Source organism: Vicia villosa, linkage group LG3, assembly GCF_029867415.1.
Source record: "Vicia villosa cultivar HV-30 ecotype Madison, WI linkage group LG3, Vvil1.0, whole genome shotgun sequence".
In the NCBI taxonomy this organism is placed as follows: domain Eukaryota; kingdom Viridiplantae; phylum Streptophyta; class Magnoliopsida; order Fabales; family Fabaceae; genus Vicia; species Vicia villosa.
The window spans coordinates 217,269,125-217,289,984 of NC_081182.1; the positions used below are offsets into that span (position 1 = coordinate 217,269,125).

A 20,860-nucleotide genomic window follows, 5' to 3' on the forward strand; every position below is an offset into this window, starting at 1 on the left:
TACTATATCAATCGCATGATAGTATAATGTATTTTTTTTTATTTTTAAGAATATTAAAAATGTATTTATTTCACGGGTCACTAACAAGACAATATTTATTTTAGTTTAATCAATCATTATTTTAATTTAAGAGACAAAATCTTTATTTTTAAATATTAATTTCTCCATCTCACAATAATATTTTTTCTTCTTCGTCATTATTTAATATAATTAAATCTATTAGATTACTATTCATTTTTTTAAAAAAGTAAATTATTTTAAATTTTACATTTATATCTAATATTTTACATTTGTATTTGATACTATCTAAATATTATGACATTAAGACTCATTTATGTGTTATCACATTAACAAATATTTTGTTTTTTCATTATTATTATTTGAAGATTCTAAACTACTATATATATTCTTTTAGTTATTTACAAAATATCATAATTCAATTACCCAGCGGGAGCACGGGTCCCTTATTAGTACTATGTATAAAATGAGAGTTGGCAAGATAAGTCTCCGTGTTTCACGTGTCTCACAAGTCACATCAACATTCAATTATTAAGTCCTTCACCCCACTAATGTTTGTTTCATGTGTCTCACTGTAACATTCAGGAGTACCCACTTTTCCATTAAGGAGTAAATAGACCCGACAAAAAGAAATGTACTTTTGTCTCCACATGACAGTAGCAAATAATTGTCATGTAACTATTCACTAGTCAAAGTCTTCCCACGAAGCTATTTTACAGTTAAACTAAGCACCACAACAAAGCACTTAACTCGAACTTAAGAATAGAGAAAAATGGAAACATGATGGCATGATGCACATTATAATGAATATAGACGGAAAAACAAAAAAATTAACTACTACAACGTCCTCTATTTTATTATAATATACTCCCTCCGTCTTATAATAAGTGTCTCATTTGCACTTTTTCTTTGTCTCAAAATAAATGTCTCTTTAAAATACTAATGCAACATTTATTATTTTTTTTCCACTACTATACCCCTATATATTAACTTTCACGTTTTTCAACAACTCCACTACCTATAATAAATAAGGGTACTTTAATAAATGATATTAACTTTTTCATTAAAATCAACACATCTAATCATTTTCTTAAAAACCGCGCAAAGCTCAAATAAGACACTTATTATGAGACGGAGGGAGTATCCATTTAATGTCTCTGCACAGCTCCCAATTGAGTTGGTTTAATGGAATAAAGAAAATTAAAATTTATTTTTCTTGTTCCCTTAAACCAACTCAGATGATAGTTGTGCAGAGACATTAAATACAGGGACACGGGTGTGAATCCGCGACAACCTACTTTTTCTTTTTTAAAGTTGAATTCGAGCCACTAGACTACTTAATAATTTCCTTGTGTTTACAGTGAAGCGGAATAAATTCTAAAGACATTCTAAATTTCAACAATGTTTCTTCAACTAAACTTTTTTATTGTTGTGATTTTTATGTTATTTGTATTTTTTTTTTATCTAATGGTTTTGTTAAAACAAAGTTGTTTCTTTTAGAGGAGTTGGAGAAATGAACTAGCAAAGACTTGTGTTGAATCGATTAGTGTAACAGTAAGTTTTGGTTTTATTTTAATCATTGATGAACAATACTTGTGTTTTTGTTTCAACTAGATGCTTCTGTTTTTTGCAACATGTTTGCTGCATGATTTTTCTATAAAAATTCTAAGTTTAGATGTTTATAATAATAACTGTCAATGTTTCTTGAGTTTGTAATGTACCAAGATTCTGAGTGTAACAACTTGTTGATTGTTTAAATGAATGTAAGCTTGTTGAAGATGATAATTTCTTAGTGAGTTCTATATGTGCAATCTTATGACTTAAATATATGTTACAATTTGTTGTTAAATTAAATATATGTTATAAGAGGAGAAATTATAGGATTCTAAACACACATACTAGTAATACTAGATTTTATTAAATAAAGATTTTCAAACATTAACATGAGAAGCTCAGCCTGTCCGTAATAACCAGCCAAACCGATTAAGAATTTGGATGGAAATAGGTCATATATATTCAACCACGGTTTAGGTTGGATATATAATTCTTTTGGAACCGAACTCGTCAACCGAGCCCGTTGTCCACTCCTACACCAAGTACTCCAGTCCAATTAGTGTGTTTCATATGTCTAATAGTCACAAGCTTCAATTATTAAGTACTCCACCTCAGTGGAATCTCACAGTCACCACTAATATTCAATTATTAAGCACCAACAACATTCAGAAAAAAATTATATATTTATCATATTTTTATTGAAAAATAGTAAGAATTACATTTAAAAAATTGTATCTAAATTATGTCCTATAAATAATTATATTTAAATCCTTTTTAATTAATTTTTTTTGACAGAAAATCCTTTTTAATTATTTTAAATCCCTAAAAAATTCAATAAAACTTCTAAATTATGTTTACGCATAACACAAATTTATATAAACTTTATTAATTATATATTTGTAAGTGTATAATAATAAACAATAAAATTTTAAAAAATTGTGTTAAGTCTCCAAAATTATTGAGCCGACCCTAGTTTATATGTATCCAATCAACTCCATGTATTTCACATCTCTTAGTCACACCAACCTTCAATCTTCAATTATTATGTACTCTACCAGCTCACTTTAATTATCAAGTACTCCACTCGACTAGTGTGTTTCGAGAATTCAACCTCATACCCTCTAAAATTCATTCAACTTGACATCCCTACACTTTTGATGATTTTACCAAAATATTTCTTGAATAAAAATAGGTGAAATTGTAAAAATCAAGTCAAATATTTCATACTTTTAAAAATATATTGCAAAATTTTGAATTCTTGAAGAGTTTATTGGATATTCACAAAAACTTTTTTTTTCTTGCATTTGATCAGTTTTACCAAAGTCTTTGTAATCATAAAAATTATGATATAATACATTAGAAAATACTAACGAGTGCCCGGAGCACTTGTTAAGAGTTTAAAAATGTATGTTTTGTTTATTAAAGACTAGTATTCAATGTAATGAAAATGGAAATAATTGATTTTTCTAAGAAATAAAAGATATGTTTTCTTAAAACTACTTGTATTCATGACAGGTAACGACAGGACAGGTGACGTCAGGGATGAAGTAATGATGAGAAGACCCTACACAATCCAAAACAAGCCTATGATTGTAATGGAGTGGCGTCGTGATTTCTCTATGGAGAAGGATATGCTACGGTCGATTCCGATTTGGATTAAGCTACCGAGCTTGCCATTACCTCTATGGGGAGTTCAGAGTTTGGGAAAGATTGGGAGTGCAGTGGGTAATCATTTGTTTACGGATGAGTGCACAGCAGGGAAGCTTAGAGTAAGCTATGCTCAGTTGTTGGTAGAGGTTGATGTTACACAAAAGCTGTGTGAAGAGGTAACCATCAAGGACCGCGATGGAAAGGTAAGAAAACAGAAAGTTGAGTATGAGTGGAAGCCATAGTACTGTGAAAGATGCCAGGGGGTGGGGCATGTCTGTTCCAATGAGAGGAAGGTTACAGTGAAGACATGGCAACCAAAACTCAAAAAGAGTGATGAGAAGGGAGCATCTAGTCAACAAGAGCCTGAAGAAGGAAAGGATGGAACAATGAAGGCTACTAGAGAAAGTGATGAACCAATTGACCAGGGAAAAGAGAACTGGACTGAGGTTAGAAGGAAGAAAGAAGATGGCAAAAAATGTATGCATGAATGCCCAGGTACCAATCTGTTCTGCTCTAATGTGTTTAAAACTTTAGGTGTTTTGAATGACCCTAAAAACACACCCCTGGGTGTGACATGATTGTTTCTTGGAATGTTAGGGGGCTGAATAAAGGGGCCAGGAATAGAGAGATTAGCTCCCGTATCTCTAAACTAAAACCTGATATTGCTATACTTGTTGAAACCAGAGTTAAACACAACAACACTAAGAAAATTAGAAAGGTGTTAGGGGATAAGTGGAACTTCCTTGATAACTATAGTAATCATATTAATGGGAGAGAGTGTGGATCCTGTGGGGTAGGAACAAAGTAGACATTAAAAGTAGTGGCAGCTCTGATCAGATGATTCATTGTGGGATTTATGACTTGGCGGGTAAATTCAAACATTGGTTAACTGCAATTTATGCATCTAATAAGTTGGATAGGAAAAGACAGTTATGGAAAGACATAGAGAGAATTAGTTCTAATCAGTAGGGGCCTTGGTGTTTGTTGGGTGATTATAACAATGTGTTAAGTACTACTGATAGGATTGGAGGTAAAGATGTGCAGGAAGGAGATTATATTGACTTGAGTAACATGATGGTTCATTGTAGGCTGTCTGAGATGGATAGGAAAGGAGACAGATACACTTGGTGTAGTAAACATGTAACTGGCACTATATACTCCTGTATAGATAGGGCTATTGCTAATAGAGATTGGTTTCAGCAAAATCTGAATTGGGAGCTTCATGTGTTAAAGCATTGTATCTCTGATCATGCTATGTTGTGCCTTAAGAATGGGGAACATCAAAGAAGAAAAGGAATTTTCAAATTTCTAAATAAGGTGACTGATGTGGATGAGTATAATGAGCAAGTGCAAAGAAACTGGAATAGAGGGATTAGAGGAAATCAACAAAATATCCTGTGGAATAAATATGAGTAGGCCCTTTGGTGGAATCAAGGGACAGATTGACAAGGCTAGAGAAAAGTTGGAAGAGGTTCAGAAATACATTGTAAATGATAAAATGAATGAGTACTTGATAAGGGATGAGAAGCAAAAGACTGAAAGACTCCTTGATCTGCTAGCAACAGAGGAACAGATTATGAGACAAAGGGCAAAAGTAAATTGGATCAGATTAGGTGATGGCAACAATGCCTACTTTCATGCATCTCTAAAGAGTAAGCAGAGTAATATGAGGATTCATAAGCTTTGTAAGGAAGATGGGACTGTGATCACATAGCATGAGGATATCACAAAGGAAGTTCTTCAATTCTATGAGAAGCTTATGGGGATTGCTCAGAAAAGGCTGGAGGCAGTGGACATCCAGGTTTTGAGAAAAGGCAAGCAACTGGCTAATAACCAAAGGATTGAGTTGATTAAGGATGTTGCTGAGACTGAAATTGAGAGTGCTCTAAAGAGCATTGGTGATCTTAAAGCTCCTGGAGTGGATGGTTACAATTCCAAGTTTTTTAAAAATTCTTGGCACATAATTAAGGATGATGTCATACAAGTGGTGAAAGACTTCTTTGAGAAGGGTGTGTTGGATAAGAAGTGGAATCAAACTCTTATAACTCTGATTCCGAAACATGTTGATGCTAAGAGTATCAAAGAATATAGGCTTATAGCTTGTTGCACTATAGTGTACAAGATTATAGCTAAGGTGATGGCTAAGCGAATCAGTGGTATTCTGCCTAGTATTATCAGCAGAAACCAGGTTGCCTTTGTTCCTGGGCTGGATATACATGATCACATTCTGTTGGCTTATGAATTAGTCAAGGGGTATAGCAGAAAAGTAGGTATGACAGGTTGTATGATGCAAATGGATGTGCAAAAGGCTTATGACTATGTGGATTGGCAAGCTTTGAAGAAAATTATGGTTGAAGTTGGGTTTCCTAGAAGATTTATTGAGTGGACCATGCTAGCTGTAACTACTGTAAGCTATCAATTCAACATAAATGGGACTATTTCTAGTAGCATGAAAGCAGAAAAAGGGCTGAGGCAATGTGATCCCATATCACCTCTCCTTTTTGTTGTGGTAAAGGAATACTTACATAGGAAATTAAGTGAGTTGAAGTTGAACCCTAATTTCAAATTTCATAGTAAGTGTGAGAAAATAGGGATGATTGACATGAGTTTTGCTGATGATCTCCTCCTGTTCTCTAGAGTAGATGAAATCTCTATGCAACTTGTAATAGGGAAGTTCCAAGGATTTTCCAAGTCAACTGGGCTGGTGGTAAATCCTGCCAAGTGCAAGCTTTTTGTGGAGGTATGGATAGGGAACAGGAAAGAAGAATGGCTGCTATAACAGGATTTGGTATAGGAAGATTGCATGTTCAGTATCTTGGCATTCCATTGGAAAGCAAAAGGCTGTCAAATAAGTATTGTGTGTATCTGGTGGAGAAAATTGGCAAAAGGATCAGACATTGGTCAACTTAGATGTTGAGTTACTCTGGCAAGGTTCAACTGATTAACAGTGTGATTTTCAGCACTGTTAACTATTGGCTCCAGTGTATACCCTTTCCTAAAAGTATCACTAAAAGGCTGGAAAGTTTATGCAGGAATTTCTTATGGTCAGGTAAGGATGAGAACTCTAGAAGAGCCTCTATTGCTTGGAACAAGATATGTGAGCCAAAGAAGCAAGGAGGTCTAAATGTGGTTGATTTGGAGAGATGGAATAAGGCATGCCTGAGCAAACTTCTTTGGGATCTGTGTAGAAAAAGGGACAGCCTGTGGGTAAGGTGGATTCACACCTACTACATGAAGACAGAGCAGGTCATGGAAGTGCAAATTCGGCCCACATGCTCATGGATGCTGAAAGCTATTCTCAAACAAAGAGAAACTGTTGTGGATATGCAGGCATGGAAGGACATGATACCTGCTGGGAATTTTAGAAAAAAGAGGATTTACAATGGTTTGCTAAGGAACACTCAACCTGTGGCTTGGCAGAGTTTGTTGTACGATAATGAAGCTAGGCCCAGAGCTTAGCTACAAAAGCCAGACTTATGAAGTTTGGAATTCTGGATACTGCAAAATGTGTGTTGTGTGCAGGTGATGAAGATTTGAATCATTTGCTATTCGATTGCTGTATAACATGTGACATTTGGAAGGGAGTGCTAAGATGGATGCAGCTGGATGATGTCTCCCAAAGATGGGATCAAGAGTTGGATTGGATGGTGCACAAATGCAAGTGCAAGAGCTGGAAGCAGAAGCTGCTAATGACTGCCTTTGCCAAAACCATTTATGCTTGTTGGATGTATAGGAATGAGATTGTGTATAGTGCAAATGATAGAAAAAAATGATAGATATAGGAACATACCTAGTGAGGTTATAGATAATATTGTTCATAGAATATGGAGGAAATCAAACCTTAGAGGAAGGATTGCTCCTTTCCTTCTATGAGTTGGGTTTAGGTTTTGCTTTGTAGTAGTGTTGCTGGACGCTATGGGTCGCATGTGTAAATAGCTGTTTTTTGGAATTTATATATAATTCTTATTCTTCCAAAAAAAAAAATAACTACTTGTATTCAAAATGTATTGTAAATTAAAATATTTTATTTATTTATAGAATATTTTTTATATTTAGAATCCTTAAAAAATGCCTTTGCGGTACTCGTTATCATGATCCTAATACATTTTATCTATTTATATTGGATTTTTTTAAAAATGTTTTCCACTAGCGTGTTTCACGTGTCTCACAAGTCACATCAACATTCAATTATTAATGTTTCATGTGTCTCACAGCAACATTCAGGAGTACCTACAATGTCTATACCCACTTTTCCTTTAAGGAGTAAATAGACCCGACAAAAACAAATGTACTTTTGTCTCCACGTGACAGTAGAAAATAATTGTCATGTAACTATTCACTAGTCAAAGTCTTCCCACAATAAAGCACTTCACTTGAACTTAAGAATAGAGAAAAATAGAAATATGATGCACATTATAATGAAATAGAGCACATTGTACTAGTTGATTTATTTGTTCTAATAGTCACAAGCTTCAATTATTAAGTACTCTACCCCACTGGTATCTCACAGTCACCAATAACATTCAGAAGTAACTAGAATACCAACTTTTTCTGTATGCAGCCAACAAAAAGAATTGTATTCGTCCCCACATAACAGTAGAGAAATATAGTCATGCATGTAACTATTCATTAGTCTATGTCTTCCTATAAATCACAGCTATTTTACAGTTAATCTAAGCACCAAAACAAAGCACTTCACTTGAACTTACTTGGAGTGCCAAGAAAAATTCTTGAAAGAGCTATAGCCTTTTGGTGAAAACTGAGAAATGATATGGCAGAAACTGTAGTGCCGTTTGTTTTGCAACAACTTGGCCAATTTTTATTAAATGAAACTTTTCAATCTGTAGTAGAAGAAAGAACTTTGGTGAGAAGGGTTGAAAGCGACTTCAAGGACATCAAAGATGAACTTGACAGCATCCATGCCTTCCTCAAGGATGCAGACACAAGGTATTCCGAAGATGGAGTTAAAACTTGGGTGAAGCAGCTGAGAGAAGTATCTTTTCGTATACAAGATGTCATTGATAACTACATCTTGTATGAGGCAGAAAGAGTCAACCAATCTGGATTAAGATCAGCAATCCAAATGTTTCCTGGTTCGAATCCACACATCCAAATTGCTTCTGAGATTCAGGAGATTAAGTTATCACTTGGTAAAATCCAAGAAAGAAGGAGAAATTTTAATTTTCGGTCTGAAAGAGGATCTAGAGGGGCTAAAGCTCCTAGAATTGGAGACCCTCGAATGGCTCCTAATTTCATTGAAGAGACTCAAGTTGTAGGGTTTGAGATCCCAAGAGATGAATTGGTTAGTCGCTTGGTGGGGGGAAACGATGAGCTCATGTTGGTTTCTGTGGTTGGCATGGGAGGACTCGGGAAAACCACTCTCGCTAAGCTTGTTTTTGATAATGAGCTAGTGAGAGGGGACTTCGATTGTAGAGCTTTCATCACAGTTTCTCAATCGTACACTATCAGAGAGTTGTTGACAGAAATGATAAAGAATTTTTACAAGGACAGCAATGAGCCGATTCCAAGGGGTCTGCAGAAGATGGATGATGAAACTTTGAGTACTCATGTGAGACAATACCTTGAGTCAAAAAGGTACTTGGTTATATTTGATGATGTCTGGAAAGATGATTTTTCTGATGATATTGAACATGCCTTAATTAATAATAACAGAGGAAGTAGAATCCTTGTGACCACTAGAAAAATGCATGTAGCAGAGTATTCTAAGAGATCTTTTCCTGTTCATGTTCATGAGCTACAACCTTTGCCTCCAAACAAAGCATGGGAGCTGTTTTGCAACAAGGCGTTTAGAGGGGAGTGTCCAACAGAACTTGAGGAGATGTCCAGAGAAATTGTTCAAAAGTGTGGAGGGCTACCACTAGCAATTGTGGCCATTGGTGGTCTTTTGTCAACAAAAGCTAAAACCATGTTCGAGTGGATGAATGTGAGTCAAAATCTGAGAATGGAGTTAGATCGCAGTGTGCATCTGGCTAGTCTAGTAAAGATTTTATTGCTGAGTTATGATGACTTGCCTTACCATTTGAAATCATGTATGCTATACTTCGGTATATATCCTCAGGACTACACAATCAATAGGAAGAGACTTACTAGACAATGGATGGCCGAAGGGTTTGTTAGGCATGAGGAGGGAAGAACTTTGGAGGAAGCTGCTGAAGAGTACCTGACGGAGTTGATACAAAGAAGTTTAGTTAATGTTTCCACAGTCGGTTTCGATGGAAAAGTCAAGAGTTGCAAAGTCCATCATTTATTGCACGAAGTGATCATCAGAAAAATGAAAGATTTAGGTTTTTGTCATTTATGCCATAAAGATGATGAACAAGTCTCTCTTGGAATAACTAGACGCTTTTCTATAGCAGTTATCTCCAAGAATGACTTGACAAACACTAGCAACTCAGGAATTCGCGCTATATTTGTCTTTGACAAAGATGAATCTCCTAAACAGCTCATGGATGGATTATCCGCCAAGTTCAAGCTTTTGAAAGTGCTTGATTTTGAGAGTTCTATGTTGAATTCTATTCCTGACAACTTGGGGAATCTTTTCCATCTAAGGTACTTGAACCTGAGCCATACAAAAGTTATGGTTCTTCCCAGATCCATCGGTAAGCTAGTCAACTTAGAAACCTTGGATCTAAGGCAAACTCAAGTGCATGAGTTACCAGAAGAGATAAACAAGCTCACAAAGCTAAGGCTTCTTCCAGTTTATTATAGAAAATATGAAGGGCATTCTATGTTGAACTTTACAACTGGTGTGCAAATGCAACAAGGTATTGGATGCTTGATATCTTTACAAAAACTTTACTTTTTGGAAGCAGATCATGGTGGAATAGACCTTATCCAAGAGCTCAAAAAGTTGAGACAGTTAAGAAAGTTAGGCATAAGGCGTGTGCGGAGAGAATATGGAAGTGCATTATGTGCTACAATACAAGAGATGAAGCACCTCGAATCTCTAAACATTACTGTTATAGCTGAGGAGGAAATCCTTGACTTGGATTCTATATCAACTCCACCTAAACTTAAAGTTCTCAACTTGAAAGGTAGATTAACAAAGTTGCCTGATTGGATTCCAAATCTTAAGTATCTTGTGAAACTAAGGCTTGGCTTATCTAACTTTGAAGATGATCCACTAGACTCTTTAAAGAATTTGCCAAATTTGTTGAGGTTGAACTTGTGGGATGATGCATTTTCTGGTGATAATTTGCATTTTCAAGTTGGAGGGTTTCCTAAGCTGAAGGAGCTTGATCTCACTAGATTGAATAATCTAACTTCTATCACTATAGAGAATGGAGCATTACGCAGTCTTCAGCATTTCAGATTTAACAACAACCCTCAATTGAGGGTGGTCCCTCAAGACCTTCAATACTTGGAAAACCTTCAATTCCTTGGATTTGCTGATATGCCATCTGAATTGGTTGACAGCATTAATCCACGCAGAGGGGGAGAATTTCATTGGATAATCAGGCATATTCCTCTAGTACTCATTCGACAGAAAATAGGATCAAGATTCCACGACTATGAGTTGTATCCTATTCCAACTATAAATAATGTCTGAACTGTCAAGGTATGTTTACTGATGTCTTAAGCTTTCTAAGTTCGATTAACTCTTTCATAAATAATGTAACAAGATTGTTTATTCAGCATTGAAAAATTAAGGTCACGAGACCAATTTGCGTGTTTCTATTTGTATCATACTCAGTTTTGACAGTTTTCTGTGCCCATGTGAACAGCTTCATATTCTCCATGTTGCAGCTCACATGAAGATGCACTTTGTCTCTTCGTTCCTTCTACGGTGTGCTTAATAAATTATTTCCTTGAATTGAATCGTCTACTATATATTCAAGGAATGTGTACTCTATTAATAGACCAATGCTTCTGTTTTCATTTTCTGTTTTCTGTCATTTGTGTGTGGTGTTGTTTACTATTGGTTGTTGTATGGATGCTTTTCTATAAGCAGTACAATGGATGTTTCAATTTGTTATGAAAGATGTATGCAATTTCGTTACTACTATTTACATAATGTATTACATTGATGAATTAGTTGCAGCATATATATTATAATGAATGCATATCTGTCTAGTAGAGTACTCAATAGTAAGCAATTAAGACAACAGTGATTCATTTTTTTTGGTAAATGAGGCTTATTAATTCAACAAAACCATATATAATAATAATCATAAATATAGTCACTGCGACAACAAAAAGAAATGCCTGTTTTAAGACCAAGGATCTAGGAAGAATGAAATATTTTTTTGGCACTGAAGTTGCACAGTCAATGAATGGGATTATCTTTTCGCAAAGAAATTATGCATTATATATACTCAAAAGAAACTAGTATATTGGACTGTAGACCAATTGACAATCCTAAGGATCCAAATCTGAAATTGTTACCCAACCAAATGAGCCTTATTCTAATTCTGAAAGATACCGAAGACGGGTTGGAAAACTCATTTACCTTACTATTATAAGGCCGGATATTTCTTTTACGGTTGGAGGGGTAAGTCAATTCATGCAATCTTCTCATAACGATCATTGAGATGCACTAATTCGAATTCTGAGGTACATTAAAAGAAACGCGGGACAAGGAGATGCAATCTCCTCATAACGATCATTCAGTGCTGTATGAAGATAAAAGAAGCACTCAATTAGTCGGATTTTGCGATGTAGATTGGGTAGGTTCACTTATTTATAGGCGTTCTACTTTAGGGTATTGTGTGTCAATTGAAGAAAATCTTATATCATGGAAGAACAAGAAGAAAAATGTGGTTGCAAGTTCTAGTGCATAGGTTGAATATAGAGCTATGGTTATAGCAACGCGTGAGCTCATTTGAATTAAACAACTTCTTCAACAACAACAACAATCAAGCTTTATTCCACTAAATGGAGTCGGCTACATGAGTCAACTTTCACCATAATGTTCTATAGAAGATTGGTGGAAAAATTGAATTACTCAACTGTTACGAGAGCTAATATTGCTTTTCATGCAAGTGTTGTGAGTCAATTTATGTCTTCACCCCCAGATACTCACCGGAAAACACTAATTCGCATTGTTAAATATCTGAAGAAAATTCCAAGAAAGGGAATTGTGTACCAAGATCATGGGCATATGCAAGTGGAGGCTTTTTCTGATTCAAATTGGGCAGGATGTCTAGTGGATCGGAAATCTACCACGAGATATTGTGTATTCTTCAGAAATAATTTGATATCTTGAAAAGTAAGAAACAAAATGTAGAAGCAAGATCAAGTGCAAAAGCAGAATACAGGGATATGACTCAAACTACTTGTGAACTAATATGGATAAGACAAATCTTGGATGAGATGAGATTTAAGAATAATTGTTCTATGAAATTGTGTTGTGATATCCAAGCTGCCAACATATTACATCAAATCTGATCTTTCATGAAAGAACAAAAACCATTGAAGTAAATCGTCACTTTATCAAAGAGAAGATTCAAGAAAATCTCATATCCACTTCCTATGTTAGGACAGGAGATCAACTTACAGATTTGTTTACAAACGCATTGAATGTGGTGCATAGTGATTTCATTTGTGACAAGTTGGACATTATTAATATGAGGGATGCTTTGTTGACACTGGTTTCTACACCATATGCAATCTACACCGTATGCATACCATTGATTTAGCCTTGCACACATTTCAAAGTAAGATAAAATATTATTTAAAAAATAAAGAGTATATATATACAGTATATTATACGGTGTAAGTGTCAAATTGAGTGTAAACCAATCATTTCTCTATTAATATATATGCTCAAGCTGAGGGAGAATATTAAAAGGAGTATATTATAATATTATATTACCAAGACTAGAGGGAAAAAATGGTAAAGGATACAAACCCAAATTAAAACATGCGTGAGTCTCCTGTTTTTTAAGTTTAGTTTAGATTCTGCTCCAACACTTCCTGGTTGATTCTTTGATTATTGGCACAAATAATAAGAAATCACTTAGATTAAGCAAATAATATTCTAAAATACTAAGACATTTCATTATTGTCAAACAGAAGTATTTATTTTTAGGTACAACATCCCACAACTACATTTATTATTATATAGTCATAAAGTCATAAACATCCACTTGTCCTGCAGAAAGTTCCACTCTCTCGGTTTCATTTATAAAATATCTATCTTCTAATATTTCCATATCTTAAATTATTAAAATACTAATAATGTTTATTAATTTTTTAATAATATGTTAATATTTATCACTTATTATTTTATTAACTAACTATGTAAAATTTAAAGGAAACACAATAGAAAAGAAAATTTAGAATAATTGTATGTCCCCACAGAACAATAAAAAAGCAGTTTCTGATAAACTCAGCTTTACTCAAGAATCAAATCTGGCGTATAGAAAAGGCAAAGGACCAAAAGCAAAAGAGATTAAAAATAGATGAAGTTGTTTGCAAGAGCTAGTTTGTCCAAAAGTAACAGGAATTAAAAATGGCAGAAACTACAGTGTCATTTGTTTTAGAGCAACTCTACAAACTTGCATTAGAAGAAGGAACTTTGCTGACAGGAGTACACAAAGACTTTGATGACATCAAAGTTGAACTTGAGAGCATTCAGGCTTTCCTCAAGGATGCAGACAAAAAGGCTTCTGATGATGGTGGAGGAGGAGGAGGGGGATCTAATGAAGGAGTCAAAACTTGGGTGAAGCAGGTAAGAGAAGCATCTTTTCGCGTAGAAGATGTCATTGATTACTATAGCATGTATTTGTCACAAACGGTCGAACATTCGAGTTCTGGATGCATGGCCTCGCTCAAAATGGTAATTCAGATGATTAAAACCATGAAGTGGAGACATCAAATTGCTGCTGAGATGAAAGATATCAAATTATCAATTGGTGGAATCAAAGAGAGAAGTTTGAGGTATGAGTTTAAGGCTGAAAGAGGGACTACTCACATTGAAAGTTTTGGTGATCCTCGAATGGCTTCGCTTTTTATTGAAGAGACTCAAGTTGTGGGATTTGAGTCATCAAGAGATGAATTGGTGAGATGTTTGGTGGAAGGAACCAATGAACTCATGCTGGTTTCGGTGGTTGGCATGGGAGGACTCGGAAAGACAACTCTTTCTAACTATGTTTTTAACAACCAGCTCGTAAAAAAGCACTTCGATTGTAGATCTTTCATCACAGTTTCTCAATCTTATACGGCGAGGGAGTTGTTTATTGATATGGTAGAGAAATTTTGTAAGGACAGCAATGAGTCTATTCCAAAGGGTCTGCAAAAGATGGATTACAAAACATTGGTATTTCAAGTAAGGCAATACCTTGAAGCAAAGAGGTACTTAGTTTTTTTTGACGATGTTTGGAAAGAAAAATTTTCTGATGAGATTGAACATGCCTTAATTAGTAATAACAAAGGAAGTAGAATCATTGTGACCACTAGAATGATGGATGTTGCTGAATATTTTAAGAAATCTTTTCGTGTTCATGTTCACAAGCTACAACCTTTGTCACCAAAGAAAGCATGGGAACTTTTTTGCAACAAGGCATTTAGATATGAGCCTGGAAAAAAGTGTCCAGCGGAACTTGAGGGTGTGTCCGGTGAAATTGTTCAAAAATGTGGAGGTCTACCACTGGCAATTGTGGCCATTGGGGGTCTGTTGTCAACAAAATCTAAAACCATTTTTGAATGGGAGAAGGTGAGTAAAAATCTGAGAATGGAGTTAGAGCGCAATGCCCATTTATCTAGTTTAGTGAAGATTTTGTCTCTTAGTTATGATGATTTGCCTTACCACTTGAAATCATGCATGTTGTATTTTGGTATATATCCTGAGGACTACATCATCAATCGCAAAAGACTTACTCGACAATGGATGGCTGAAGGGTTTGTAAAGGATGAGGAGAATAGACCATTGGAGGAAGTTGCTGAAGAGCACATGACACAGTTGATACATAGAAGTTTGGTTCAAGTTTCCAAAGTGGGTTTTGATGGGAAAGTGAAAAGTTGTCAAGTCCATGATGTATTGCGCGAAGTGATTATCAAAAAAATGAAAGATTTAAGCTTTTGTCATTTGATGCAAGATGATGAACATGTCACAGTTGGAATAACTAGGCGCTTCTCTATAGCAGCAAATGCTAACAATGTGTTGAGAAGCTCGAGTAACACGGGAATTCGTGCTATTTTTGTTTTTGACAAAGGAGAGCTGAATGAACATTTCATGGACAGAGCATTTTCCAAGTTCAAGCTATTGAAAGTGCTTGATTTTGAGAAATCTTCGTTGAATTCTATTCCTGATAACTTAGGGAATCTTTTCCATCTAAGATACTTGAACCTGAGTCAGACAAAAGTTACCGTTCTTCCCAAATCCATCGGTATGCTAGTCAACTTAGAAACCTTGGATCTAAGGCAAACTCCTGTGCATGAGTTACCAAAAGAGATAAACAAGCTCACAAAGCTAAGGCTTCTTCCGGCTTATTATAGAAAATACGAAGGGCACTATTCTATGTTGAACTTTACAATAGGAGTGAAAATGCAAAAGGGTATCGGAAGCTTGAAATCTTTACAAAAACTTTACTTTTTGGAAGCGGATCACGGTGGAAACGACCTTATCCAAGAGCTCAAAAAGTTGAAACAGTTAAGAAAGTTAGGCATAAAGCATGTTCGGGGAGAATACGGAAACGCATTATGTGAAGCAATACAAGAGATGGATCACCTTGAATCTCTTAATATCGGTGCTATGGCTAAGGAAGAAATCCTTGACTTGGATCTTGCATCAGCTCCACCCTATCTTAGAGTACTCAATTTGAAATGCAAACTAACAAAGTTGCCTAAATGGATCCCGAATCTCCAGTATCTTGTGAAGCTAAGACTCGGTTTGTCTAACTTCGAAGATGATCCACTAGACTCTTTGAAGAATTTGCCGAATTTGTTGAGGCTGAATTTGTGGGATGATGCATTTTCTGGTGAAAGATTGCACTTTCAGAAAGGAGGGTTTCATAAGCTGAAGGAGTTGGATCTAACTAGATTAAATAGACTAAGTTCGGTATCTATAGACGAAGGGGCTTTACTTTGTCTTGAACACTTCAGATTTAACAATAACCCTCAACTGAAGGTGGTTCCGCGAGACCTTCAGCACTTGAAAAACCTTCAATTCCTTGGATTTGCTGATATGCCAGTTGAATTAGTTGATAGCATTGATCTCGAGAAAAATGGACCGTGCCATTGGATTATCAATCATATTCCGCTTGTACTAATTCGTCAGAAAGTAGGAACAAGATTTCATGACTATGAGTTGCGCCCAATTCCTACTCAGCTCAATGTCTAAAACTTTAAGGTACTCTTTCCTCTAACAATTTTATGCTTCTCTGGTGTTATTTGTATGATACTCAATTTTGATAGTTTTCTGTATCCAACAGGTTTATATTCTCAATGGTGCAGCTCACATGAAGATGCACTTTCTCTCTTCATTCCTTCTATTGTGTGCTTAATAAATTATTTCCTTGAATTGAATCATCTACTATATATTTAAGGATGTTATTTCTTTCATTTGTGTGTGGCATTTGAGTGTGGTGTTGTTTATTATTGGTTGTTGTGTTGTGTGGATGTTTCTCTATAAACAGTACAATGGATATTTCAATGTGCTATGAAAGATGTATGCAATTTCGTTGCTATTACTTACATTTATGAAATCTACCTGTTGATGCAGATGATTGTTGTATGGATGATCATTTATTAGAAAAATCAAATCAAAGATAACATTTGAGTTGCAACATACCTGATAATAGATGAAGGTCTCTGAAATCATGATGATTTGCAATTGTCCTAAAGTCATGGACGGTTGACATCTTCTAATGTATTCTATTCTAATCAACAAACCTGCATATTACTAAAATGTTAAATTTTTTCAACCAAAAGGGATAATCATTATGAGAGTAACATTTATTCTACCACGAACCTATTCTCTTTTGAATAACTTTGGGATTTCGAGTAATAAACTTTTTAGGATTGTCCCACGGGCTAGCCTAAATATTTGGAGAGGATTGCTCTTTTCACCCTTATCTGTGTTTCCACACCACCGCGAAAAGTCACAACTTCCCCTAGCGTCTCGAAATATATCTCCGAACGCACCTAAAATCACACCACCAAAGACGTTGTAAGTAAGACACCTCTATTTTACCTTTAAGAAAGTCCGGAAATGCATCTCCAAAAGATTCCGGAAATGCTTCTCCAAAAGGCGTTGGTTTTGGCTTTCTTTTTTTGTTTGTAGTGTTGTTTATTATTGGTTGTTTGTGAATGTTTTTCTACACACTGTAGAATGGAGATTTCTATGGATATTTCAATTTTCTATGAAAGTTTTTCTACAAACCTAAGCATTATACTATAGGGTATTGATAATAGCATGCCTTACATTACATATATGCTTTAAAACTTCACATTGGACCCCCATGCTAGAGCTTAAGCTATAAGTTGCAGCATACCTGATTTAGATGAAGGACTGAAATCATTATGGTACATGACTGTGATCTGCATTTCTCACTGAAATCACGGACACTTAACATTTTCTTGTGATGCCAATTCCATTTTAATCCACACACCTGCGTATTAATATATAACTTGACATAATGGATGCATATTTGTCTAGTAGAGTACTAAATAGTAAGCAATCAAGATAATATTGATTATTTATTTATTTCTGGTGAAGGTGTTATCACTCTGAACAATGAAACATGAATACCAGAAACACGACACTGACACTGACACGTGAACACCGATAATAATTTGAAAATGTGAATGATTTAAACATAATCACAAGTGTCGGTTTCTGACACAGCCACGTCTTTTTTCAGAGGTGTCGATGCTACAGAGATTCTGAACAAACCAACTGACAATTATACATATAGTTTTTTTAGAGAAAAAAACAAATGCCTAATTTAAACCAATTACTCATACTGTGTGGTCTTTATTCAGCTTATCATTCCTTTGTTCTATCAGGTTTACAAGTATATGCTCCCTCAATCTCACACTTCTCCCATTCCATCTCATATTAAGTGTCATTGTTACATTAGCAAAAGAAAAATATCCTAAAAGAAAGTATGTTTTATTTCAATTATATCCCAAATTAACACAATATGCATCATTCTCAAATTCATTAAAATCTACATGTATTATATGACAATAGCTAATAAGCAATGATTAATAAGGATATTTCTATAAATCTGAGATTTTTTTTTAACACTTGGCTAAGTTAATCAGATTTTAATCACAAGAAATAAAAATGCTTGGTAATTAAATTCACAATACATCTGAGGATGATTACAAGTAGGACTGTTAAGAAAACTGTGAAGCAAACCAACCAAAGTTAAAATAATCAAATCATGTTGTACAAACAATTTTAGAACAGAATCATATGGCAAATAAACTGAACCGAAACTGAAAACGAAAAAAATACTAAACAAGTTTTTGACTTTTTTAAAAAATTCGAAAAATATAGTATAGCGGTTCGGTTCTTTAACAGATGATTTGGTTTAGTAAAAAAATATTTTCTAACGGTTCGATACGATTTGGAATTCCGAATCGATATATCAAACCATTCATCAGATTCAATTCTGAATAAATTGAAACAGTTCGAATGACATTTTCCTATGGTTCGGTTCGGTTTTTTAATCCAATTGTACTATGAACAGCCCTAGTTACAACTAGCTATCTCGGTAACACCGACGCTTCTGACAAAAGGTATAATTCCAATCAATCAATTCAACTTTTCAAATTTTCACCTTGTGGTTATGTTTACGTGTGAGTGTCGTGTCTGGTGTCTTTGTGTTGCTTCATAGCTAGCTACTACTAAAGATACAAGACTAATTTAAAGATAAACAACAGCATTTTATCGCAATCTCTAGTCTAGTAAAACAAAGGCTAGTTCAAAGTTTCAATGAATGTGAATGTGAATGTCAATGTCATTATCGTGATGATTTTCTTCCACCGATTGAAAACAGATTGCGGCAATGAAGATCAAGGAAATGCGAAATTGTTACCGATTAATTATAGTTGTGAGCGAAGGAGTTGCGTCTGAATCGGTAAATGCTGATCTGAGGAGGCGTAGAGAGAGTGACGTTGAGAGGTTTAGAGGGCGGTGTTGTTGCGTTTACGGAGGACTGAGACGACGAGGTCGTTGCTGAGGAACCCGAAGCTTGATGAAAAATTCAATTCCGATAGGTATAACGCGGGAAGACTGCATTTTTTTATAAATGAACTTTTTTTTAAAAAATTAATAGTTTAATTTGCATTTAGAATAAAATACACCTTAATATAAAAATAATAATAATAATAATTATTATTATTATTATTATTATTATTATTATTATTATTATTATTATACTTCAACAAGAAGAAAGGCAGGAACAAATTCGTAATCTTAGAAGTCTTACCCCGAACCAATATCGAGGTACCGACTACAGTCTTGGACGTAAATGCAATCGGGGACACCATTTGTTGGATGACTCTGATATACAACTACTTAGCAAACGAACTCCTACCGAACGACCCCAAGGAAGTCGTCGTCGTCAGGAGGAGAGTCTGCTCTTACGTGCTGGTCGAAGGCCAGCTGTATCGAAGGGGGTTCTTCATTCACCTCCTCAAATGTTTCAACGAAAGCAAAATTCCCCATGTCCTGCGGGAGATACATGAAAGATAAATGCCCAGCACCTAGGAGGAAGATCACTCGCCCGGAAGGCCTTACGAACAGGGTATTACTGGCCCACCATGCAGCAAGACGCCAAAGAACACGTGAAAAAGTGCGATAAATGCCAACGTTTCGGGGATATGAACCTGGCTCCTCCGAACGAACTCAAATCCTTATCATCGCCTTGGCCATCCGCTTGGTGGGGTATGGACCTTTTCGGTCCCTTCGTCACTGGCTCTAATCAAAACAAGTACCTTATAACGATCGTCGATTACTTCACCAAGTGGATCGAGGCAGAAGCGCTGGCCAAAATAACCCGTAAAACGTACTCCGTTTCTACAAAAGAAACATACTTGCTCGGTTTGGTGTACCTCTGGTTATCATCACCAATAACGGAACCTAGTTTACCGATAAAAACTTCCAAGAGTTCGTCACGAAGCTAGGGACGATACAACATTTTGCTTCCGTCGAACATCCTCAGACTAACGGCCAGGCAAAGGCTGTGAATAGAGTAATCTTGATGCACCTCAAAAGAAGACTCGAAGAAATCAAAAGAAGTGGGTTGAATAGCTACACAGCGTCCTCTGGGCCTACCGAATCACGCCCCATTCAACTACGGGAGAAACTCCTTTTCGACTAACATACGGAACTGAAGTCATGATATCTATTGAGATAAACGAGCCAACTAGGCAAACAGAGGAACCTTTGGACGAAGAAATGAATGGCGAAGCTGTCAGAGAAGAGCTCGACCTAGTCGAAGAAGTCCAGACAGGCGCTGCCCTCCACAAAGCATCACTCAAGCAGAAGATAGCTTTAAGATATGACATGAAAGTCGTTAAACGAGAGTTCGAGGTAGGCAGTTTAGTACTAAAGAGGAATCACAAAGATTCTCGAGAAGGCAAACTAGCCGCGAATTGGGAAGGCCCCTATCGCGTCCCAGCAAAAAAGGGAAATGGGGCATATTACTTAGAAAATTTACAG

The 20,860-nt window shown here is 35.6% G+C and overlaps 2 protein-coding genes across 2 annotated transcripts; both read left to right on the forward strand.

Moving 5' to 3' along the window:
* The first annotated feature begins 3,130 nt into the window (after positions 1-3,130).
* On the forward strand, positions 3,131-11,248 carry LOC131593589 (disease resistance protein RPM1-like). The gene is made up of 3 exons (XM_058866158.1): positions 3,131-3,717; positions 8,070-10,801; positions 10,968-11,248. Exons 1-2 carry the CDS (start codon positions 3,609-3,611, stop codon positions 10,790-10,792), a joined length of 2,832 nt encoding a protein of 943 aa, XP_058722141.1. The 5' UTR covers positions 3,131-3,608; the 3' UTR covers positions 10,793-10,801; positions 10,968-11,248.
* A 2,314-nt stretch (positions 11,249-13,562) lies between these two features.
* On the forward strand, positions 13,563-16,899 carry LOC131593590 (disease resistance protein RPM1-like). Its single transcript, XM_058866159.1, has 2 exons — positions 13,563-16,534; positions 16,617-16,899. The coding sequence occupies exon 1, from the start codon at positions 13,697-13,699 to the stop codon at positions 16,523-16,525; it is 2,829 nt and encodes a 942-aa protein (XP_058722142.1). The 5' UTR covers positions 13,563-13,696; the 3' UTR covers positions 16,526-16,534; positions 16,617-16,899.
* Positions 16,900-20,860: the final 3,961 nt, after the last annotated feature.